Source organism: Pangasianodon hypophthalmus, chromosome 24 (genome assembly GCF_027358585.1).
Source record: "Pangasianodon hypophthalmus isolate fPanHyp1 chromosome 24, fPanHyp1.pri, whole genome shotgun sequence".
NCBI classification, from domain to species: Eukaryota; Metazoa; Chordata; class Actinopteri; order Siluriformes; family Pangasiidae; genus Pangasianodon; species Pangasianodon hypophthalmus.
In genome coordinates, this window is record NC_069733.1 from 9,808,064 (window position 1) to 9,833,599 (window position 25,536).

General features: G+C 39.2%; 1 protein-coding gene across 3 annotated transcripts in view; it reads right to left on the reverse strand.

The window, feature by feature from the left end:
- Nucleotides 1-24,810, reverse strand: part of rasa1a (RAS p21 protein activator (GTPase activating protein) 1a) — a 30,563-nt gene extending 5,753 nt beyond the window's left edge. For 2 of the 3 annotated variants that reach the window (XM_053228847.1, XM_026931257.3), the window contains exons 1-21: nucleotides 23,690-24,810; nucleotides 9,580-9,732; nucleotides 8,399-8,534; nucleotides 8,018-8,088; nucleotides 7,209-7,326; nucleotides 7,012-7,043; nucleotides 6,355-6,407; nucleotides 5,767-5,917; nucleotides 4,715-4,793; nucleotides 4,507-4,633; nucleotides 4,134-4,290; nucleotides 3,923-4,010; nucleotides 3,763-3,843; nucleotides 2,603-2,760; nucleotides 2,414-2,490; nucleotides 1,982-2,154; nucleotides 1,708-1,867; nucleotides 1,398-1,540; nucleotides 532-647; nucleotides 352-438; nucleotides 172-239 (exon numbers count right to left, since the gene is read on the reverse strand). In XM_053228847.1, the coding sequence (XP_053084822.1) occupies nucleotides 172-239; nucleotides 352-438; nucleotides 532-647; nucleotides 1,398-1,540; nucleotides 1,708-1,867; nucleotides 1,982-2,154; nucleotides 2,414-2,490; nucleotides 2,603-2,760; nucleotides 3,763-3,843; nucleotides 3,923-4,010; nucleotides 4,134-4,290; nucleotides 4,507-4,633; nucleotides 4,715-4,793; nucleotides 5,767-5,917; nucleotides 6,355-6,407; nucleotides 7,012-7,043; nucleotides 7,209-7,326; nucleotides 8,018-8,088; nucleotides 8,399-8,534; nucleotides 9,580-9,732; nucleotides 23,690-24,153 (2,692 nt within the window). In that variant the 5' untranslated portion in view covers nucleotides 24,154-24,810. The remainder of the gene's footprint in view (nucleotides 1-171; nucleotides 240-351; nucleotides 439-531; nucleotides 648-1,397; nucleotides 1,541-1,707; nucleotides 1,868-1,981; nucleotides 2,155-2,413; nucleotides 2,491-2,602; nucleotides 2,761-3,762; nucleotides 3,844-3,922; nucleotides 4,011-4,133; nucleotides 4,291-4,506; nucleotides 4,634-4,714; nucleotides 4,794-5,766; nucleotides 5,918-6,354; nucleotides 6,408-7,011; nucleotides 7,044-7,208; nucleotides 7,327-8,017; nucleotides 8,089-8,398; nucleotides 8,535-9,579; nucleotides 9,733-23,689) is intronic. The other variant, XM_053228848.1, reaches the window with a different exon arrangement.
- Nucleotides 24,811-25,536: the final 726 nt, after the last annotated feature.

Below are 25,536 nucleotides of genomic sequence, written 5' to 3' on the forward strand. Positions count from 1 at the left end.
CTTGGCACTCAGAGTTGTGAGATTAATCTGCTCAGTGGCGGAAGATCGCAGCACAACCCACATTAAAAAACATTTTCACAGGTAGCTTGCAGTAGCATTTTATTTTTACCACTGAGGGCAAAATTCAGAACCTGACATCCTGTATGACATATATGTAAGCTGTGTACTCACCAGAGATGATGTTGAACATCCTGGGGTTGAGAATGGCAGGGCAGATCAATCGCAGGAAGACAAAACCACTGCACACAGACAGATACAGAAGCACTTTGCTCAGCTGAAACACAGACAAAAAAAAAAAAAAAAAAACAGAAAAAAACCCCCCAGAAAAACAGCAGTGTCGTGGTGGCCTACCTCACAACTCTGGTCCGCATTGTAGTGTTAGTGGGCCATTTCTGCTGCACGGACTTCTGCAGGCACCCGTATATAAACCTCAAAGTTCTGACAATACAAAAGGAAAGAGTCTATAAATGCCAAAAATTTAAATAACATAAATTAGATGAGCACATAAGCTTTGAGTGTTAGTCTGCTTACGGAGGCAAGATCTCAGCAGCCATGAAGATCTTCTCAACCAGCTCAGACAGGATGGTGAGCAGGTTGGTCAGGTTCAGATTTACATCCTCATTCTTCTCCAGTTTAGATGGGTTTAGCTTTAGAGCAGAAAACAGGAAACAGTCAAAATAAGATTAGCATTCCGACTTCTATTAAACTTGTGGATCAATAAACTTATTTAGTGATTGCACATCTACACTCGTGTTCATCACAAGGGCTGTCAAACTGCATTAAAAGGAAAAAAAAACGTAAGTACCATTAAAACTGCATTTGAATTTTTAATTATTTAAATAATTTATTATTAAAATGTTTGTATGCACTAAAACAGTGTGTCAGTTTAAAGCAAAGAAAATAATCATTGTAAAATATTGGTTCTTTATTTATTAATGCCCCTTCTATACACACGGTAAGGCCGAATGACAAATAGCTTCCTTTTCACTTAATACAGAAGGTTCTAAAAGCCTAATAGTGGAAAAAATAGCACCCCAATCAACTACAAAAATAATAACTCGAATAATGCCTGCTGAGTGTCAACTACTTACATGCAATATCCCTTTTACTACACTTTATTCATGTTTTATATTTAATTAGAAATTTGATGCATAATTAATTTTAAAAAAGTAAAAGCAAAAGCATGTCATAAATGACATGCATTTATTCAGTATCCTTTTCCCATAATACATTTGGGTTGGAAATGTGTTTCGACACATTTTTAGTAGTGCTAAAATATAATATGAAATCTTTGATCAATTTCACATATATTATGAAAGTTTGAATAGTATTTGTGAAATTAATTCTGACAGCCATAAACGGTCACTAAAACGGTCATACTAAAACATGTGACAAACCTCGCAGGACTGCTTGCTCTCCATAATCTTAAGAATGGTGTCTTTGAGGGCGTGATGGACGAAGGGCGTGGCTGTAGCCTTCATGTACTGCTCCATCAGTGTGCTGGCCAGGGTGGTGGCACGGAACAGAGTGGTGGCTTCATCTGGAGAAAAATATTACATACTTATAACACTCAACATTCTCACTTCATTTGTTACATACACTGACTTGTAAGGCTGTTTGCTCAGATAAGGTAAAGGTGTTAATGGGGGATTTTTTTTTTTTTTTTTTTTTGCATATATAGTAAAGAAAATGGTCAGAAACCATTACCTTCCATGTTAATCTCTCTGTCATTGAGAGTCCTGAGTAGTGGAGCCTCAGCTTTCTCGTGTCTGAAGATCCTGAGCAGGATGCTGGCCAGTAGAGTGCGGTCCTGCCCACATACATGAGCCAGTGCATAGATCACATGGAAATCTCTTTGTAGAATCACCTGAGTACAGAAGGGTGGTTAAGTGAAAACCATGGATATGTTGTGCATAATCAGTGCAATCTAATAACATATATGGCAAACAAATTCTTTAATACTCATGTTCGAGATCCTTACTTCTTTGAATTCGTTGTACTCCTCCTCTGGCATGATTTTCTCCATGGAATAGCGTGCTCGCACACGCAAGGAGCCCGGCTCAATTCCCTTCAGAGGCACGTGAGAGCTCAATGGGAACCACTCGTCTATCATCTGGCCCCTCTGCAACCGGCTCAGAAGGCAACGCATGAACACTGCACAAACAAGCACGTGCATAGTGTTTCAAATAAAATCAAATCCTTCAGTTCCATTCGTGTGGACAGCAGAGGGTGCCAGAATGCAAAGAAAGAGAAGGATGTCTAAACCGGTACCAAATGCAGCTGTGCTGCTTTATACATTGTTTGAGGTGTATTATCCAGGCAACTGTTTTTTTTTTTTTTTTTTTTTTACTGAATATGTGTAATTTATTTTAATCTTCTATTAAGTACAGATAGTTTAAAAAAGTATACTTACAAATATCACTTTCTTTGCTCTTCTTAGTTTTGTTGCTTAGGCTGATTTCAAATCGGTTGATTTCACTGGATAAGTCACTGAAAGAAAGCAAAAAGAAATAACTTCTTAATGAATGCATCATTCAGTACCATATCAGTTAAGGCTGTAGGTTAAAGCATTCAATAATATACAAAATACATGTCTACTCACTCAAAGATGAACTCCTCTGTGAAGACTGGGTTCTGGCCATCTCTCGGGTGAGTCCTGGCTACATGGACGCTGTTCAAGTAGATGTTGCAGTATGGGTTCGTGAAATGTTTGATGGGAAGTTTGTGGGCCTCTTCCACATAAAGCACTAAGCTGCTCACCTGAGATAGAAAGACGAAAATAAATTTACTCTGATGCAGTTATATTGGTATAGATAATAATATAATTAGTTAACAACTCTGAGGGATTAGGGCCATGACACAACAAACTGCCGTCAAACTAGCACCAGCGTTGGCTGACTGACAGCCTACTCGCTCTGTGTGGCCATTTTGTGCAAAAATATTGGCAGCTACAGCAAAAGTTGAAAAAAAGATACTTTGTACTTCTAGGTTTGCTTTGTTAGCTATGGTTTCCCTTCTCCTGCACTGCTTGCCTAGGCTGCTGCCCACAGGTTCAACTGTGGGGTCACCTGAGATGCTGATGGGGTCAGAGGATATTTTATCAACTGTTATTTATAATGTACATAAACTTGATTTATGGAATATTTTAAAACAATAACATTACCTGTCATTTATTATAAAAATTATATTAGCTTTAATTCGACTTAGAGCTCCTCTTAAGCCTACTTTACACCTGAACGCAGCAGCACCACGTTCAGTGCGCTTTCATGTTAATCAAAGTGGCCTTCTACACTGGACACTGGCAGTGTGCAGAAGGAAATAAAAATTAGCATATTTTTTCATGGAACTTTGTTGTTTTTATCTAATCTTCCTGCTACAGTTTGCATCAGCATATGCTTGAAATCTAAAAAGCACATGGGCAATATTTCTGTCTGTAGCCTACTGCATCAGTTCCATTTTTTATGCTATATTTATTTTTTAAAAATGCTTATTCTATTTATATTGACGTGTAAAGATCAATTTTAATCTTTAAATAGGAAAGTTACCTATCTTTCTGTGGATTGGGCACTTATTTACAGGAATGCACTGTGAATTCTTAAAACAGTAGGGTAATAATTTCTAATAATTGCCTCTACAGGAATTATTGGGGAGGGAGGTCATTATATTATGCTGGCAAATGCCAAAGGTATGAAACACACCCCCAAAAAAATCAGATCGCTGACAGTCAGTTGGTGTATCAGGGCGCAGGTAGTAGTGTGTTACCTGACGTAGACGCTTGTTGGAAGTGGCCTGTGCAGGCTTCCTTAAGTTACTGCAGAAGGTTTGTAGGCATTTCATCCAGTCCTGTGAGTTTTGAGAAGAGTGCTTTAGAGTCAACGTGAATGTCAGAGACAGAATGAACAGATGTGGTGTTCACACATACCTGGGCCTGCTCAGGTGTGTCTCCCGCAAAGTAGAAAATGCACTGCTCTTCACTAAAGTGCTGAATCACAATCTGGAAACAGTTTGGCCTGCAAAAGAGCAAAACGGCACTGCTAAGTTCCAGCTGGCAGGAAGATTTAAATGACTGCTCTCTATAGCTCATCCTGCTTAAGAGTTTTGGAAATTGTGCTGAGTCAGCACATGCTGGTTACCTGCCAAACAGACTGTCGTGCACACAGTACACTGAGGACACACTGAGGTCGATCAGCCCTTTGGGTTTGGTGGCTCGCTTCTCGCTCTCAAAGTAGATAAGTTGAGCATCGTTGCCCTCCAGGATGAAGTACAGATTCTTCCAGCGTTTTCCTTTGCCTAATTAAACCATCACGTATTGAATGATGAAAAATGGCCATCTACATGGCTACCAATGCAGGTATGTAAGAGCAGTATAATAGCCTTGTGTATCTATTTTCTACATCCCTGCAAAAGCACTGAGCTGCTTTAATATATCGAATTTGGTCACGTTACATAGAATTTCTAAGTTTCCACTGCTCAAAGATAATTAATATGCAGTTTGTCGTTCAGTACCTTTGTTAATCAGGAGGTATCCTTTCTTGACAATGTTTTTGTAGAACGCATCTTTCGTTTTTCGCCGAATAGTTTTGTAAATTTCTCGATTCTCGTCGACGGCATTACAGAGTACTTGTTCTTGTTGCTTTAAAAAAAAAATAGTGATATTAAATACAGATTCAAAATAATATGCAGATAGATTTAATGCTATTCAAATTTCACCTACCTGATTTGAGACTGGATCTTTCAGGTTATAGCCTTCTACAATCTGTTCTTTTCTGTAATGTTCGATGATATCATCAACACTGCCAAAAAAAAAAAGCAATTTGAAAACATTATTAATGACCATCTGTGTGGTATATTATAGATTACAATAAATAGGACTACTAAATGAACTTAAAGGAGTATTGAAGGTTACGTTCACTTGGATAGAACACACGGCATTAAAGAACAATTCTTTGAGGTTCATCATTAAGAAATTCAGGTCTCATGAAGTTCAGCAATAGAAAATTTCCAACATTTATACAATATATTTTACAGTTATAGTGACAATTTCTGAGTGCGCACTGTACATAGCTATAAATGAAATGCTTTCCTTTCAAAGCTTAATTACTCCATTTCTTCTAGCTTGACCAGAACAGGTAAAATGTTCTGCAGAATATTCCCTCTGCTAATACTGAACCTGAACATTTATGTGCCTCTTTTGTTAGCAGCTGCAGCAAATACAGTGTTGAATGTATTATTTTACTGACGGCTATAACTATTACTACATGAACTACTCATCTTCACTTGAATGGATTACATTAAAACAACAGAACCAGACCCCCTTACTCAGATGCTCCACTCCGGTATTAAAGAGTGACTATGTGTAATATATTTCATAAAACATATTTTCAGACTCTTTTAAGTTCCATAATTGGCCATTGCTGTTATTACACATTATTACTTTTCAGTACACTTAGAAGTACAGACAGGGTTTGTCTATGTTAGAAATTTACAACATGAAACCTTCAACCAGCTTCTGATCTAAATAAATTTACACCAATAGACAAAAAAATCAAATCTGTTCCTAGATCAGCAGCCCATTACAGGATGAGTAACAAATGGGTAAAGACTGTGTATTTATCCCTGTCTCCTGCCGTCTCTGGTGTGCTGCCTGTTAGGCAAGACATTAAATATGAATGAGCAGGGGTTCCCAGTAAAGACAGAGAATACAGGGGTAACTGTCTGCCCTCAGGCTTTGCCACTGCACTTTAAAGCCATAGCCTCTAGGCATACCTGTTGTAATACCTGCCACCCATCATGTACTGGTTATTGGGGGTGGGGCAGATCTTGAACCTTTGGATGTTCTCATTAGTGCGGAAGAAAAGTGAGTAGTCTCCCGGTGTGCTGTCCGACGGCCGCACCAGAAAGCTGCACACCTGGCCTGCTAGTGGGGGAGATGAAAAGCACAATTTCCCATATATGCCTATATGCATAATGCTGCATAAACAGTTATGAGGTAAACACTACTGTAGTAAAGAAAAGACAAATGCTAATGTCACGCTGCACTGGAACAGGGTTATGCACTTGTGCAAGTTCATTATTTCCCACACTTTCTGCAGGAGATCATTTTTATTAAGATGATGCAATTTCTGAACACAAACAGTACATAGCTATGAATATAATGCTTTATATTTTAAGCTTCATTATTTAATTTCATCCAACTTGGCCAGAGTATCCTGCAGCATGGATGAATTATTTTATTAAAGTTTACCTTGAGCTGTCAACTGTTTTAAAAACAGTAACAGTTTTACAGTGTAGCTTTCTATACAACTGTATAGGAAATGGACTGCATGTGTGCATCAATAGATATCAAATATATACCTGTCATCAACAGATTGTATGCCTCTTGTTTGCTGATTTTCCCATGGTACCAGCTACAAAGTCAGAGAGAGCATGAGCAGTTAAGAATAAACCATGAAATCGTGGCAAAAGCAGCATGTGAGTCAGTACTGAATCAAGGTTGAATCAAAGGCTCCTGCCAGTCTGTCCTAATCAGTTTACATTGTCTGGTCAGATTTATGGCCTGTGGCTGCATGTCTCATGTAAACATGCATATTTAACAAAGCATTCAATATTCTTCTTCTGAATGTCTCTTTAACCTAAATTAACTCAGTCGCCTAATCTAATCAGGAGCAGAAAAACATCATTTCTTATTTGATGGAGACTTTTCAAAAACAAATGAGCAACATTTTCTACCACTCTCAACAGTGTAGAAAACCTGATGCTGGTTAAAGGTCTTAAATGTTTTCTCTTCAGCAAATGAGCTACGAGTAAGGCAGAGAAGGAATTAATTACAACAAAGTGGCCTCTTCACAAATGCTAGCTATATTATACAAGTAGGCCACTGGTGTTAATAATTTTCCCTGAAACAAGCTGTTAGGCTGCTTCCCTAAATAAACTGTTAGACTGTGGTTTCATCACATTCATTCTGTAGCCTGCTCCCAATACAAAACAAGAAAAAACACTGAGGTGGCTTACATTTTGCCCTCATGGGGATCCTCTTCTCGTCCCTGCAAACAAAGTCAGCCATTAATCATAGTAAGTACCACTTCAGAAGACAACAGTACTAAAGAGAGTGACCTAGTCTTTGTAAGAGCTCTTACAATCAGGGAAAAGAGGATAATACGAGACAACTCTTTAGGGTATTGTTAGAGGAGAGAGAGGCAGACACTCACCACCTCCTCCACCAGATCATCCACTATAAGGCCCTGTTCCTCCGTTCTGACATTGGTCACCCACATCCAGCCATCTTCATGTTCATTGTGAACAATAAACATGTCTCCTTTGAGGAAACTGACACACACCCACACACAGTAATTTTTAATGGACCACAACAGACAATCTGAACTAATGATGGGTGTCAGTAGTCGACTAATCTAATATTGGCAAAAGATAGAAGTCAGTTTCTGAAAAAGGGAAAAGAAAAAGGGAAAAAAAAAAAAACAAACAACCACCCCACACACATTCAAACAGTTCTTTCCGACTTTTAGGTTAAAGAACTTCTTGCTTGAGGTCAATAAAGGCCTCTGAATAAGTGTATGTCATATGATACATAATATCTGTTACATAATTAAAATATATGAAAATAAACAAATATACAAGGTTCATGATAAATATCCATCTTCTGATTCACTTTGCTTAAGAAAGCAACACATTTTTTTCAATCTTCACCTAAAGGTGAAAATATACTTATTTACTTAACAGAATATGTTTAGTAAAATTAAAATAATTTCACTCAGACATACGACTTTAATCATATTTTATAAATATACTATTTTAAATAATCAATTATTTGTTTTTGTGCAAGTGCATTTGAGTACTCATAAAATTTCTTGGAATTTCTTGGCTTTAAAATGTAAAAGATAAGCATATGTTAGATGGTGCTTTATGTAACGTGACAAGGCAAAATAACTGACTTGGGCATAATGAGCCCCATCTGGTATATGTTGCAACACGGCTCCCCATGAGTATTCACGAGATATACCTGATCTCATCTGTATCTGGCACTTTGGTGTATGGAAGGATGGCTCTCACTCTTCTCCTGTCCTCCACAGGCTGGGTGAAACAGACACACACAAAACTAATGTCAACATAAATCTACTGAAACACAAGCCCTTCATGCATTACTGGCAACTGAGTCTTGAGACTCTGAAGAAATGACTAAGGGTGAAAAATGGCTATAGAAATCTATTTTTTCATACAGCAAGTTGTAGAGTAGCTTGCTGCTTTATCATACACTAATGCAGTTAGGTAAACAGAAATGATAGCAAGTAAGATTTTTTTTTTCCCTGAGTTCCTCATCTGTGATGTATGAGCGAGACATTTCCGGTAGCACAGTCACTGCTAGCTAACACAGCAGCATTACCTCTGGTGGAGCCACTGGTGATAGCAGCTTTTCACCTTTCAGTAGGCAAGACACATAGCTGTAATAACCAATGAGGTCTGAGAGGGATGAGAACCGTCTCCCACCAATGTAATAATCCCCACACATGGCAATGATCCTGGAACACAAACACACCCAACATGACTCTGTGTTATAATTTTCATCACCTATGTAAGCATTCAAACAATGTGGACGTATAATCATAATTAAAATTGTGTCTCCAGTACACTGAGGATGATTTTTTTAATATATGGACACATCCAATATTATAGGTTTTGTGTATGCAATGTTACTTAATCATTAATACCAAAAGCCCACTTTTGGTTATTTAGCACTTTAAAATGTCAACTGGTGTGAAAAAAATTATTTCATTCAGGCTGCAGAGGAGGGTGACTGTTCATGTGAGAGCTGACACGCTCCTTTCTTTTTTAAGGTCCACCCACACTATCGCTTGTCAGTTACCACTTAACAAAACAAAACCACTCAAACAAAAACACAGATGCAAGTACCTTAAAAAAAAAAAACTTCAACTAAGCTCTGAATTAAAATACCAGCTTGGTCTGGAAGAACAAATTTCACCATTTCATAATATTTATGTATTCACAACACACAAAAATCCACATTCAAATGCTCAACACCCCATATTCTACTTTCAATCATCTAACAAGTCAACTGAAACACAAGTTTCTTAAACATTTAGGAAACAACCTGTTGCTTGAAGTACAGAAATACATCTTTATTTTATGCTTTATTTTTAAATATAAATATACAAATATGTTGAAGATAAAAGCAAAAATAAATTTAACAAACAAATAGGTATTTTCCAAAAAACCATTACTGACGTTAGCCATTTGAGATTGGGTCACAGATTTTCTCTTTGACATATAGTGAAACCCAGTATGTTACACCCTGTATAGTGATCATACGCTCTGTGGATCATGGACGAAATTTATAATTTGCTCATGGTTCAACAATCTGGTTCAACACTGCTCATGTTTTTCACCTACTGTGGTTTGTGCAAGATTAAAATTACTGTAATTAAAATTTAAAAGCAAATTTGGTGACAGCCTTAGCGTCAACCTTCTTACAGCTATGGCTATAATTTAGTTCGTTCCCTGTTGTTTCTTTTGGTTCTGTGGTGAAAGGAATTTCGCCAGGCTCACCTGAAGTGGTTGACCACACTGGTCTTGCTGAGGAAGGAGAGCACGAAGGAGCCGGGCCTCCGGTCGCTCTCCCTGATCAGGTAGCTGCCCGGTGTCCTGGCCTTGCGCAGCCGCTCCTCTGCAATGGTCCGGTCCAGCTTCCCATGGTACCATCTAAGGTAAAAGAACAGAGGCTAGTTTTAAGGACTTATCTATGGATAATACCAGTAATACTGTGACAGTTTGATTTAATTAACACCCTTGTGCCAGCTGGTCCTTGGAGAGTAGAATAATTAACTTTCCAGTGGAGCACACAAACCTAACAAACCAACAAAAGCTCAATGTTTCTAGAAACATTTAGAAACTTTACAGCCACATTCGGCTCATCAGGCACCAAGTCTTGTGATGGAACTGTCCAAATATATCCCAAGAGAATTTTTTGCACCAATAACATGGCTCAGCATTGCATGAAATATAAAAAGCTTTTATACCAAAGCCCAGGCCATTGCTATAAATTAAAGAGTAGCTTTTTTAACAGTGGTTAAAATTTCAGTGGATTTGGTTTCCGGTGGAAGCAAATAAAAATTAACACTCCTTTCTGGTTTAGCACTGTGCAAGCTTGGTAGAGCTTAAGTACAGGAAAAGAAGAAAGCAGAAAGTGAGAAAACAAGAAAGAGCACCACATGGTTAGAGTGAGAAGACAGCATGAGAAAAAGAACGAGACAGGAGACAGAAAAAAAAAAAAAAAAAAAAAAAAGCAGTGAAGGTGTCATGCAGTGCAAGCAGTTTTCAGTTTTAGCTTAAAATAACGTCCAGATTATTTTAAAAGTTTAGAAGTTGTGCAGAAGGCTGATGCTGAAACATCAGTATTGTATTAAACTACTATATAATATTTGAGTTATGTTCTGTATGAGTTAGCACACATGTCTCCTTGCTTTAGTGTTTCAGCTCATTAATAACAATGGAAATGCATCTAAAACACTGGCAGGATAAGGATATTGAAATATTCATTCAACGTTATCAGAGTCTGCTCACATTTTTTCAGACTAGTGCACACCAAAATTACCAAAAAAAAAAAAATGATCTCAACTTTAAAGATGTGTGGGAGAAGTTGTGTGACTGTGTAGAGGAAGTGGAGCTCATGTGGCGGTGGTGCATGAATAAATGTTCGACACAGTCCTGATAGCTGACAGAGAAAAGTTGTGCGTTTTCCTTATAAGGTCTGCACAAATGATACCACAAACTGTGTATTTACCAGTCTCTTGCAATATGGCATCTTTTGCAATGTGAGGACTTGCATCCACTCTGTGTGTATGTATGTATGTATGTATGTATGTATATATATATATATATATATATATATATATATATATATATATATATATATATATATATATATATATATATATATATATATGTATGTATGTATGTATGTATGTGTATACATACATACATACATACATATATATATATATATATATATATATATTTACACACACACACACACACATACATATACATACATATATTATATATATACACACACACACACACACACACACACACAGTATATATAAAATGCTTTACATTGCATAAATGCTCTGCATAAAGCAATTTCTGAACAAATGAATGAATGGGTTAAAGGGAAAGAAGAGAATTTATATCTAATCACACTACCAGGTGATTCAAACAAATAAGCAACACTGACATATTGCTCATTAGATTAAAGCAACTTAATCATTTTATCATCCAAGTACTCATCTCTAACCAGCATCCACACCAGACTTTAAAGGGAAGCAATTGTAGGGGCTGTAGCTTTCAGACTGTCACTGATCCAAAGATTTATATGATGAAGACCAGCCTCCATGTGGCTTTTATAGAGTAAAAATGCTCAGCCAGCAGAAGAGGCCTGCTGCCTTGTAACAATTTTCATAATAAAAATGACATTAGCTATTAGCAGATCAGCTTATATGTTCTATTAAAACATAGGATTACAGGCCCGTCGTACAACAACTGCAGCCGTACCATTACTGAACTTCCATTAAAAACTTCCTTAAAAAAATCCACTGATGAATCCATCAGTTGGTGTGAGATTAATGAAAGACTTTTACAGCTACAGGGTTATTATAGTTAAAGCATCAGCTATACTTAGCACTTTAACCAAACAGGCCTCAAACTTCCTCACTATTCTCGAGGTCCTCAGCTTCCTCACTACTCTCGAGGTCCTCAGCTTCCTCACTACTCTCGAGGTCATCAGCTTCCTCACTACTCTCGAGGTCATCAGCTTCCTCACTACACTCGAGGTCATCAGCTTCCTCACTACTCTCGAGGTCATCAGCTTCCTCACTACTCTCGAGGTCATCAGCTTCCTCACTACTCTCGAGGTCATCAGCTTCCTCACTACTCTCGAGGTCATCAGCTTCCTCACTACTCTCGAGGTCATCAGCTTCCTCACTACTCTCGAGGTCATCAGCTTCCTCACTACTCTCGAGGTCATCAGCTTCCTCACTACTCTCAAGGTCATCAGCTTCCTCACTACTCTCAAGGTCATCAGCTTCCTCACTACTCTCAAGGTCCTCAGCTTCCTCACTACTCTCAAGGTCCTCAGCTTCCTCACTACTCTTGAGATCATTTCTGCCCTTAGAGGAAGGGTAATACATAAGGGGTGACACTTCTACAGCTCAAAAGCTCATACACAAGTCTAACTTTCTTCACTTTGAGGAATGCCTTGTGGAAACACCAAAAGGAAGAACTAGAAACACATTATAATATACATTATATCCTATATACCAATTTTCTTATTTGATAAGCTAACTAGATCAAAATAATGCCTTTTATCGACTTAATCTGATATACGTTACAATAAACTGCACAGTCCATACACGTTTGCTGTTTTAGTCACAAGGTTTGTCTACCCGCGTGTGTGTGATCAACATTAAGATATTCAGCTACTAGATGTGTGGCGGCCTGGGAAAACCCCTCATGTGCTGAAATTCAGACATCTTCTATTATACGAGGTTCTGAAAACCCGTAGTTTTTAAAGTTGCAGCATTGGTTACCTCAAAAGTGAAAAGGGAGAAAATTCCAATTTCATTATGAGTCTAATAGCAACTGATTCAAGTTATTGATTTAATTTACTTAAACATAATAAACAAAATGTAAAAAAAAGAATTATCATGACTTTGTGTATCTTTGTACTAACCAAGTCACCCAGCAGTCATTCCATGTTTATTAATAATATTCTTTTTTAGCACTCTGAGGTTGTTGATCACACCCAAGTGATTAAGTCAAGTCATTTTTGTTTTTACAACAATGTAGTTGTAAACAATACAGCAAACATCAGTCACACGTGCTGGCTTGAAACTTCAGTGTGTTTTTTTGCATAGTGCTGACATAGGTTACCAAGAAGAAACGGAGATAAAGTAAGTTGAAATAAAACTTGAAATGAAAGAACAAAGAACCTTGTAGTCTTGGAAAACCCTATTGTCATCTATATCTTATCTCAGTTGGAATTATCTTAAAATGATTTAATATTATCCTGATATGACAGGGTATAACAAGAAACACCTTGCCTACCTCTACATCTGTAACCTATTCTATTTATGGAGAAACAACATTAGTGACGAGGCTTATATGATCACGACAGAAAACAAGTAATCACTTTAATCAGCATAAACATTTCCATCAGTCTCTCTAGTCTCATCTCTTTAAGTAAATGTAAGTTATGGTATTTGAAAAACAGAAGTCTCATTGTCACTCTTGACTTGGCTTACAACTGTTCTCTTAAATCATGGCAGCTGGTATTTAAACGTTTACAGCTTGAACCTATTCGGCTTGTGTCTGACTCGTTATGGCACAACAAATTTATCAGAGCATGACATTCACACACACTTAGCACACGCAAATATATGTAGCAAATCTTTAGGTATTTTTACAGCTGCCTTTGTTATGCTGGTGCCTTGTTTACCTCTTGGCATCTTTGCAGAAAGCCTAGACAATGACACAGTAAATAAAAACATTTACTCATTGTTTTGATGAAATATTTTTAACTTTTCTTAAAGTACAGGTATCAAAAAACGTTACAGGCAGGATGGCCCTATAAATTGTGGTCAAAACTTGTCATTATTTTTTGTCTGTTTGACAGGAGTGAGCCGCAGTGACGTCTCCACACAAATACCTTCAACGCTGAATAGATTCAGGTCTATGCCTGTGACAGGAGTCATGGCCTTTAGCACACAATGTACATCTTTAATCTTTTAAGAGGTGATCATCTGACAACAGCTTAAAACTAATACAGGCAGTAAAGGAAGTCATGTTGAACATCAAACACAATGTGCATATCTCTTCACTAGATACACGTCTACAGGAAGTGAACATTATGAGAAAGCTCAGGCTTTTGTAAAGATTAGGGCGCTGGATGTTTTTTTGTTGTTGTTTTTGCTGTACATATTGAATTAAGCCCAGGACTGGCGGCAAATCCATAAAGTATTGCTTACTGCGTTATTCGGCTTGAGCTTAAATGAGCAACAGGAAGCATGTAGGGTTGGTCTGACTGCACTTTTATAGTCTGTGTGCGCATGATTACACTCAACTGCCTCCCCCATAGATACATACATGTCCGTGACCATTTTCCTCAGAGTAGGCTCATGTGTCATGCATGAGAGACAACATGCACGACAGCATGTGTCTTAATTTCCATTTTATTCATTTATGTACAACTAACATAGGCGGAAATGTTCTCTGTGTCATTAATGTGCAAGTGCATTATTAAATATTGCTTACATCACACTGGCTGATAACATGTTCCAATGTACGCTTTGTAAGCAAGATAATTTTTATGGCAGCTTTTGAGCATTGGTGATTTACAGACTCCTTTTAAAAGATTCATTTATGTATTTAGAAACTTAGGTTCAGGTTTCAAAAGGTTGACCTAATGTCCTGAAAAGAGCACTGGATTTAAAATTGCCCAAACTTGTTTTGAAGACTATAGGACTGACACATACAAACACACACACACACACACACACACACACTTACACTTCAGGCAAATGTGCACTTTGCACATACACATATTTTTAGACAACTGTAAAGGGCACAGACGTCTCTGCACTTCTTACATGGTCTCCATTTGCATATTAACACAAGATATGCGCTTATGTCTTATGACAGAAGACGTTTTGAACACCACTATGTTGGATTTTGCAGCGAGATCGTCATCTCCACTTTTTAAAAGAATGAGGTGAAACCTATGACAAGTGGCAGGAAGTCACGTTTTGTAAAGTTTAGGATGCTTTTAATACTTCACATATTGCCTTGGAAACTATTTTCAGTTGTTTATCCAAACTTCACTGAAAAACATTTCTCAGCTAAAATGTTAGAATGTACAAGACAGGAATAAATCAATGCAAATCCTCTGTCTCTCTTTCCTAGCTTGGCGTACTGAAAGCAGGACATTAACCTTTTTTGGTTTGGCCGCATCAGCCATCCTTTGGGGCGGGAGACCTTTCAACTGACAAGGCTTCATCTCAGAGGACGCAGTGGCAGCCTGGGCTTGTTGAGACCTGATTGCCTGATTGAGGGTCTCTCTCTCCCTCGCTCTCTCTCTCTCTCTCACACACTCACACACACACACACACACACACACACACATCCTCCCTTCCTCTCTCTTTTCCATCCCCCATCAGGGCATTTTATATGTCTCTTTTCCATGCCTGTCCACCTAAAAAATACATCTCTAAAAACCTCCTGTCACTGCTCATTAGTATCAACATGAAGCAGACTGTACCACTTGACATCAGAAATGCATCTCTGTATCTTGCCAGCTGTCATGAGGGAAGCTGTGGGGTCTCACATTCAGGGAGAGGATATGCAGGATTTCAGGTTCAGGTACAAATGCCCACATAAGTGCAAGTTTTTGGTGCTCAAGTGTAGTTACTGCCTTTTTAGTGTTCCATACTAGCTGTCCATAAACTTAAAACTCCTTCTGGGACATAAGTGTTTCAGCAGCTCATGTGTCTGATAAACAAAACACTGGTTGAAACAGTAACAGCAGATATACAGCAACATGATCCTGTAGGAGAATAATACGTCAACAGCAAGAAAAGCTGTTTCAAATGATACACTGAAGTGTGTCACATGCACGTAACCTTCAAAAACTAACTTCGATAATTAGCAAAGCTGCAAAATCACCACCAAATAAGACAAATGACCTAGTGATGCACCGATACGGATACTGGTATCTGTATGAGCCCGATACCATGCTCATTTACTTGTTTTTTTTTTTTTTTTTTTTTTTTTTTATTAAAAAAATTAAACATTTTTTAAAAAATTTAAATAATTAGCTCCAATACCAACACCTGAAACCATGTGACATAAGCCTAGTGTACACTAATGAACAGGCAACACAAAATGACAGAAATCTGGACATGTTTCACGATTAACGAAGGCAATAAAAGCAAAGCAGTAACTACATCATCCTCCTACGGCACAAGTAACCTAGTAAAATATCTTGAACATAAAATGCAGCACAAGGGGTTCACTGCCAGAGGCACACAGCCACAACCTCTAACTGGGTGAGAAAAATGTCCACAGAAAACACGAGGTGAGTGATAACAGCTCTTACCCAGTATGTTACTCTTGACGATCAGCCGCTATCGGTCACTGACAGCGAGGGGTTCAAACCAAATCCTCTCTTCACCACTACAACCCTGCTCAATCCAAGATAGCTAATGTAGCTACCTAATGCTCTTCATTTAAAATCAACCTGCTAACATTATAAACAACAAGGATAGTAACCTAAGTGCGTGAACATGCATGTGTGTACTTTTAAACCGGGGAAACAAACAGAGCTAAATAACATTCAATGACGCCTCTGATTAATAAATACTCAGTCATTTCAGTACTGACGAGTACCAAAAACAACATACACTCATACTCGGTCTGAAGTTATGGTATCAGTGGTTACCACTGTAAAGGGAAAACTCAACCAGAATATCCAGATGTACGAGACTAGTTAAGTAGTATGAACAAAAGGTCACAATAAAACGAAAGCACATTCTTCATCCGATCCAAGCGACACTTACACTGGGTTCATCTTTTGCTGCATCCTTGCCTGTCCCACTCTCTCTTACTCATGAAGTAAAGCCGCCTGGATGCTGAATCTCTAGCGCTGGACATGACTGACACAACTCCAACACGATCTCTGGCATGATCCCATGCAACTGCAGCAGTGCTAAGCTCATCCCTCTGTTCTCCAGTCCAGTGCAGCTGCTACATCTACGTCCACAGTATCAAAAAAAAAAAATCGAGGCTGAATGTAAACTTCACTTGCTCTCAGAAGACTGTAGAAGTTTCCATCAGAGAGGAATCTTTTTTCCAGATGTTTAGAATTATATGTCATGTCCATATTATTACTGTGGAAGGCAAATAAAGCCAAGAGTGAGTAAGAAGAGGCTCTGGGTGGAGAGCAGCCACCGTGTGCAGGAAAAGAGCCACTATGCAGTGATACTGCGTGTGTGTGTGTGTGTGTGTGTGTGTGTGTGTGTGTGTGTGTGTGTGTGTGTGTGTGTGTGTGTGAGAGACACACACACTCCCTCACTACCATTTGCGAATGGATCAAGAACGAGGGATGGGCCAAAATGATCATCTAATTTAGACGTCAGTTAGTGAGCTAATATTCTGATAAAGGAGGCATATTATTATATTATGTTTTATTTATAAATGTGTTTATTAGGCCTGCTACATACTACCCTTCTGAGGACTACACAAAATTGTCGATTCATTTTAAGACCGATTATACAACTAGCTTTTCAAAGAACCCATCTGACTAGCACTTTTGCACATTCATAATCATGACACAGATAAATAATCAATCAAATGCTTCTGTCAAAGTATTTCTCCTTAACAGTTTAAAATAATCATTTCATGATGGAGGTTTCATACCTGCCAAATTAATGAACAACGAACCATTATGCAAATTGTCTGAGCTAACTTTGCCGTTTTCCTGAAGTTTCTGTGCTGGAAAAAGGTAGCGTGGAGATGATGTGCAGGAACAGCTGGGAATCAGCCTTGTTTTCCTTCACACATGACAAAGTGTCAAAGCATATTAGACTCACAGAGAGAAAGATTAGCAGCACATGGGCACTGATATTCAGATGGAGGACTAAAAGCTCATCTTTAGTGAGCAGAGGAATAAACATAAAAAGGTGTAACATACATACAGTCATGAAATGCATAAATCTTGTGTTGTTTTCACAAAATGTTCCTACCTATCAGTTGGTAGGAACTGGGAAAAAAAAACTTTTACTAAAGAATTCTGAGCTAAGAAGTGGGGGTCAACTCTGAAACAGCCTGAAGGGTTTCATGTAGCCGGCTTTACCCGAGAGCAACCAAGGCTTTGTACTCCGTGCACATCTAAAAGAAAACCAATTAAACTGTCACATAAAGTGCAGCTTGCAGAAGGCATTTACTGTTTGTGTAACATTCACAGATAATATTTGCAGTTCATCTGTATTGTATAATTTGCCTGTGTGGGCAAATAGTGTAGAGTTGTCAAAACCATGATCTGCACTAGTACATCAGTGTTCATCTACAGTAAGTGCTTTCGCCCAGTCAGGGCAGCAGTGAATCCCGAGCCTATCTTGGGAACACTGGATGTGAGGCAGGAATACACCCTAAATATTACACCAGTCCATTACACATGTGCAGTGGTACTGCATTACTTTTTACTCCACAAAAGTAACTGCTTACTGCCGTTATTTTTTGCAGTACCTAGATACCTTTTTAATTGCTCATTGTTATCGAATAGACCAAATGTATATTATATGGCTAAAAAGTTTGTGGACATCTACCTGACCATCACACCCACATGTGCTTTTTGAAAGTCCTGTTCCAGATGTAGTCCCCTTTCGCTGTTATAATAAGCTCCACTCTTCTGCGAAGGCTTTCCGCTAGATTCTGGAGCATGGCTGTAGGGATTTGTCTATTCAGCCACATCAGCATTAGTGAGGCCAGGCACTCATGTTGGGTGAGGAGGCCTGGGGTCAATCTGGCGTTCTAGTTCATCCCAAAGATGTTCAGTGGGGTTGAGGTCAGGGCTCTGTAAAAGCCTCTCGAGTTCTTCCACATCAAGCTCATGGACCTCGCTTTGTGCACAGGGGCACTGTGGAACATGCTGGAACATGTTTGGGTCCCTTAGTTGGTGTGATGGTCAGGTGTCCACAGACTTTTGGCCATATAGTGCATTATCTCTTTCGGGCCTCTGGATTACCTCCCGGCTTTTTGAAAAATGCTTTGTAAATTAAAATTAGTAGTCTTCGAATTAAGATTTTAATCTTAACCCAAACTTCTACTCATTTTCCAAATGAACCAAAATGAAGATGCTGAGAGTATCATACACAATGCTTAGAAACTGAAAGACAGTCTAATAAATATCTAACATTTAGTAACCAATAGCAAGATAAGGGTTTAACTCACATATACTGTGGCATTTGCATGTACGTTTCGTACAGAGTCATAAGCAATGATACTACAAATATCAGAACTCAGTGCAACAGGCAGTGAGAGAAACCAAAAAATTATTAACGTTAATGTTGTGCATCTCTGAATGTTCTGACTACGCGTTTGTGTACAGCGGAATACTACGCAAATCAGCTATCCAGTACATCATGGCTGTTTCTTTGAAATTGAACAGCATAGGATGATTTTTAACAGCTCTCTGTGGAGCGAGACATCCAGCCTACGTACACACCGTCACTGTACGCTGTGGAAACATTGGTGTGAAAATGAGAATGAATCTTTCGAGAGAAGACTGCATGGCTGAGTTTGCTTTGAAACAGATCACACAGATGTTTTCATAGACAAGGTGCAATGATGTCTTTGAACTTTACTCCTTAAAAGTCATACAGAACTCTCATCACATCCGGGCTAAGTACGACATATGAGGAAAAAAACACTTTTCTTATTAGTGCACCACTGACAAGAGGCTAAAAAGCAAAGCCATTCTAAAAGACAAAAACATTTAAATGACAATCGACACAACAATCCACTCGGGATTTCTTAAACACTGTACAGCAAAAGCCTACTGAAGACTGAGCTAATGAGCACTGAGCTAATAGCACACGAGGAATTACACAAAAAAAAAGGCCATTTCAAGAGTCCAACCGATCCATTGCAGATCCTGCAGCACTGTGGCCCAGTGTTCCTATAAAGCCAATTAATCAGCAACGGTGCTCAATTTAACTCTTCCCTGCATGTCTGGCAAACACTTTAACAATGTTACAGATATCACAGTCCAACCAGTTTCTCTGGTCCCAGTTGAAACCATTTATAATTCAAAATCCACTCTAATCTTTATAGGAAACTCAAAAATTGACTTGTGCCCCGGTTGTTTGACCTCTTCGCTGTTTTCCCATTTTGTCATGAGTAAGTAGCAGACTGGTTAGCAGCTGTGAAATATTTATCCCAACTGCTGGCACTGCTGTTTATGAATGAGCTGCGTTGTACAGAAGCATGAATGCTTGTGGCTGTCTGTGGTGTGCTAAAGCACAATATTTAGTCACACATGCTGCAAACAAGACACCCCATCTAACCTCATTTCAAGGAATAGGTTTGCACATCCAAAAGCAGCTTTTCTTTTTTTTTTCCACTGCTCTCACTCACTGCAGCACAGGATCCAAGGGTATCTGGGAACGTGATGACTACACGCACTGTTATGATTGGATTATGGAAAGACCAGTAGATTTTCAAGATTCGTTTATAGGAATGAGTTGAGCGCGACACTCCGGAAGATAACTATTTTTATCATTTATTACATGGAAAGCATGGCAATGCTTTAGACTCACTGTGGAAAAAGTCCAAATAATGGTTAATATTTCTAGAAAGAATCCTGCGTAAAGCCTCAGGAATTTTTTTTTTTTTGTTGAGGCTTCAGTCATTCACATTGTTTTTGAGGAAGATACAGGAGAAACTAATCAGAGTTATGAGCTCCCACTCAGAGTTGTACAATCCAGCACTAAAAATCTAAAAGTGCAGCTCATGGAGAGCCTCAAATCAGCGTACTATTGGCAAGTGTACAAATCTATCATGTTATAGCACAATATATGTATATTTTTTCCTCTAATATCTCTGGTTTGTAGCCATAGCCCTTTCCCACAGATAAGGCAGTCCCGGTAAAAGGGAGCTGGTGAAATCGGTCTGGTTCCAGCACCAAAATGTTGCTGGTTTGGAAACAAGAAGCAGTGATAATGGGCACCAAGCTTAATGACCACCAAGAAGTATACAATCCAGAGTGTTCTGAGACTGAAAAGAATTAACTACAGCAACCAACAGAAACAAACATTTTATCAGCATTTGTAACAAACTAAACAGAGGCTTCACTGCATTCATCATATCATCTGGAGATTCCCCTGACGATGCCACAACGACGGCGCGTCCGGCGGCCTGCGCGTCTGCGAGTTCATGCATACAGAAGAGGGCAGTTATTACTCTTTGCCCTGTGTCACTGCATGAGCAGCAGTTCAGAAAGATGCAGTGTTGCTGCATGTGCACATCTCTCAACTTTGGATGGTAAAAACATATTCTCAAAGCTGGAAGTAAATGGTATTATCCTTCCTCTGTGCATTAGTAAACTTCCACATTTGAATGCATATCTGTTCAGCTCATAAACCAGTACAAACGAATACTTCTTCTTCTTTAAATATTCAATGATGTCTAGAAATCTGATTATTCACAAGGCATAGCTAATCTCTATGTAAGATATATACCTGCTTCGTTCCTCATATGTAGAGTTTTTGTCCTAATAAAAATATTTTTGTATGTCGCAGAAGCGGGAGGTTTTTACTCTCATCCTGGTGGGAGCAGGAGTCAAATACAAAGCTGGCAGGACAAAGAAAGGCCACGCTGGTTAACATACGAGCTTGTTAAACCGTTTTCATTTATCTTTAGTAGCTTTTCCATCCTTGTCAGGCTCATTTGGGAGAAAGAACCAACTAAGTTCATTAGAAAATATCGTGGGCAGGTACAAACTAAAATAACTGAAAGAGCTGGCAGGAGTGGGATTAACAGTATGGTGCACACCTCTGAATCCATGTGAAATGTGTTGTTTTTTCTGGCCCAGAGTTACACTGTAGTCTCTCCAAAAATATCAAGTTAATACCTAAAGTAAATATATATTATCTCTAGTTTTGATTAACTGATTTCAAAAAGAAGAAAAAAATTTAAAAAAACAGACACTGGTAAAAACAGAATTTCAGCGCTATGTGCAAAGAAATAACATTTTATAAGATGTAAATTTAAATAAATGAGTAAAAGTATCTGCAAAATTAACTCCTATAACTATAGCTTACTGGTCTGTGTTATGAATTCTCATGTCAATACGGCTTTAGCTTGATAAAGGTCAAGAGGAAGCATAATAGCGGTACAGTCTGTGAAACCTCCACCTTTTAATGGTGTGTGAAGATATGCAATCGTAGGCGTACAAATTTCTACATACATCAGCTATATCAAGATAACCTGGGGTCAATCTTCTAAATAAATAAGTAAATAAATAAGTTTGCCATCTTGTGAATGCTTTATGTTAAATAAGCTAGGGTTTAGCCACCACATATGTATTCAGCAAATGCTTTATAATGACATGAATTCCCAAGATGTGGTTTTAACCGTGACTTTTAATCAAAGAGAATAAGACCTACAGAAACATGTACTGGTAATATTTTCCTTTAAAACACCTAAATTCTGTCATCTGTTTTGATGTGAATCATAAGGGATTTTGTGCCATCTGATAGATCCACTTCTGACCACAATGTCATACGCAATTCTTGACAAATTGCTTGCCATGTCACTCTCGGTGTATTAATCACTCACTCAGCAGTCTAACCGGGAGGGCCTGCAATAGCGGCTACACCATTTGAGGAAGGTGAGCCTGTAATGTTTTTCTGAAAGGGAAATGAATCATGAGTCATAAGCAAAAATGTTAATTTTAGTTTTTTAAGTTTAAATATGAAGATGCAGCTCACATTTGAGGAACAACTCAGCGAGTTATAGAATTTTGCAGCACTCTGGGTGGCATCAAAGTCAGTCACAGTTTGCAAAAGTGCCTTGCACACGAATCTCAATTAAAGTCCACAAGAAACGTCCTGATTTGATTGCGTATGGTGATGTATAGGGTTGAAGAAACACCACACCCCTGCTGAACCTAAACAAACATGACAGTAGCTTAGAAAATTCACTAAATATGGAGAACAGCAAAGAGTTCTTCAGCTGTGGAGGATGGCCTTTTCAGACATCTTCACACTCGCTGTCGATGTTAAAGGGGATGATTTCCTGGACAACAAGATGTATGTTTCTGGAGTTTCTGAATGTCGTACACGTCTGAGCCAAGGTCGCCAGTGGTGATGGAAAGCTGCAGGGTCATCGCTCAGACGCATTTGCATGGTAGACTTATAGCTAGGGTTAGAGTTAGTCAATTATTACTCTACTGATAAAATGATAGTACTTACTCTTACTGATGGAGAAGCCCCGAAAAGGTATTAAAAACAGGACCATGTTCTTGATTAGTCTGAGACAGCAAGACATGTCCGCATGAAGTTGGTAAAGCACTGCTCATGTCTAATAACTGCGAAGCTGCACAAATTTCACCTTCTTTTAAATGAATAAATTCCAAGCAAGGGATGATTGGAAAAGGGAAAAATGTGCGGGAAAACGCACAAGAGAACCATGTTTACTGCTAAAAAGGTGTTACTGTAGTGCAAGACCTGCACCCAGGGGTGGGACATGTATGTGCTAGAGAGCATTTCATTGGACGAACACAAGACTAGTACAGGATGAGTCATCAAAAAAATTCTGAATGTTTTCTTGGAAGTGACGAAGTATAAGATTTGAACCAGAATATCTCCAAACCCTATTCTATCTATCTATATATCTAAAACCTACTGTAATTCCCCAAAACCTCAGTACTGTGTAGCATTCGCCCTTTCTGTAAGAAGTTCTAATGAATTGGTGAAACTTGCTCTACTGTGGATGTCATGTGTGACCTTTGCTTATGTAAGTTACAGAGGAGCTTCCTTAAGCAGAGGTAAACAGACGTGTCATTAGGTATTTAAGAAGAATGATGGGAATGGAGAAACATCCTTACTGGTTAGTGGGTGGTGCGGAGAGGGAAAACACAGCCTCCTCTTCCTCGTACTCCGCTCCGTCCTGTTGGTCGCTCTCGTCCACGCTGCCGTGAACTCCGGAACCGGGAAAAAACGGCGGCGGCGGCGGAAGCGGCGGGAAGCCTGAAGGCCCGTCCGGAGCCGCCGAGCTGGGAGACGTGCGGCTCTCGGGTCCCTCTGAGCCCGGGGAACAGCAGCCTCCGCCTGGTCCTGAGCTTGACCCGGCTCGAGTGAGCTCTTCTCCGGCAACAGGGTAGATCATCGCGCTGCTCAGGCCGTCAGGGGACGGGGCGGACGGTGGCCGGTAGCTCTGCGCAGCGGCTTGGCACAGCTCACTCACCCGCACTCGAGTCGGTTTGGCATAAAACGGAAACTGGGTCGATTCGGGGCCTCGACCGTCCGATGCCACTGTGCTCCTGCCTTCGTTCTGCACCTCGGCGTCCATTAAAATGCGACACAAGAGGAGAGCCTGCTCCTTCTTCCTTTATTCAAAACGCTCCTCTAATCTCTAAAGCGTCGCCCAAAACTTTCTCGGTAAACACCGCACGCCTCCCGTTAGCTAGCTAGCGCTGGCTAGTCCACACACGATAGCTAGCTAGCTAGCCAAAGCTAGCTGACGGTACACTGGATGAGTTATGTCTTCATTGTTTCCTGAGTTTCGAGTTTAGACGGGGAAAATGAGACGAATATGAAATAACGTAAAGTAAAAACGCCAGAATAAGTTGAGTAATCAGTCGGTGTGTTGCCGCAGCGCCAGTTCTTGCTAGCAGTCCACTTGACGGGAATGTGTGGTTTTATTGTGAGTGTGTGCGCCAGGCTTTTTTCTGGGCTGTTATTTTGTTTCCAAAGAGTTCCAGAAAAGGCCCCGAGCTGTTCTCTGACACGGTCCGCAGTTGCCTTCTAGTATCCGACACTCCTCTCTTTCTTCATTTCCACTCGGGGAACGCGTTATGGCCGTTCCTTCTGCCAAACTTTCTCCTTTCTTTCGAGATGAGTGCAGTGTTGGAACATTTGCCACAGCTGCTCCCAGTCCCACTCCTTTCCCTGCGCGTGCCCGTGCGCCCCGCGCGCAGACCAGCTCAACAGAGCGCCGCGTGCATCGATACGATCTTCATCGATACTAGCTAACTTAACCACACTCTCCAAAAAAAAAAAAAAAAGAGTAATAAACTTTTTAGCTTTCCTTATCACAGGGGTACATCTTCTGTATCTGCAATATGTATCTTTAATCATATAATTAGATTTTACACAAAAATTTTACACCTACATGCACCTCTTATATGTATAAGATACATACATAAAGATGTGTACCTTTGATGCTGCCATTCCACTGACAAGGAAATGTTAAGCCTAGCACCTTTTTCTCTAAGACTGTACTCATAAGACGCTGTCACACCAACTAGTCAATTTACTGAGTCCAAATCAGAGCTTCCCAAATTAAATGACATGTTTCCTCCTATCCACTTGATCATCACTTAAATATAAATCTTCAGCCATTTTTAATAAACCTATTCCTCATGCCTACAGATTCACCACATCAACAGACGTATGGGCCAGTACTCATACCTCAGATATCAGTATTGTATCAATAATGCACAAAATGTGATCTGTGAAGTTCTACCATTTATATAAATGCATATACTGTACACTTACAGTATACTGTATAAATGAGCACTGTGGTTTATTTTGGTGAGCCAATGCTCCAGTTATTTAAACATTGCTTCAATTTGCATTACCTGATTGAGAACTACCGGAAATGTGTAATCAGATTTAAATCTGATGTATCCATGGAAAACTAGAGGGTTCTGGATGCATCTGTGTTCATCAC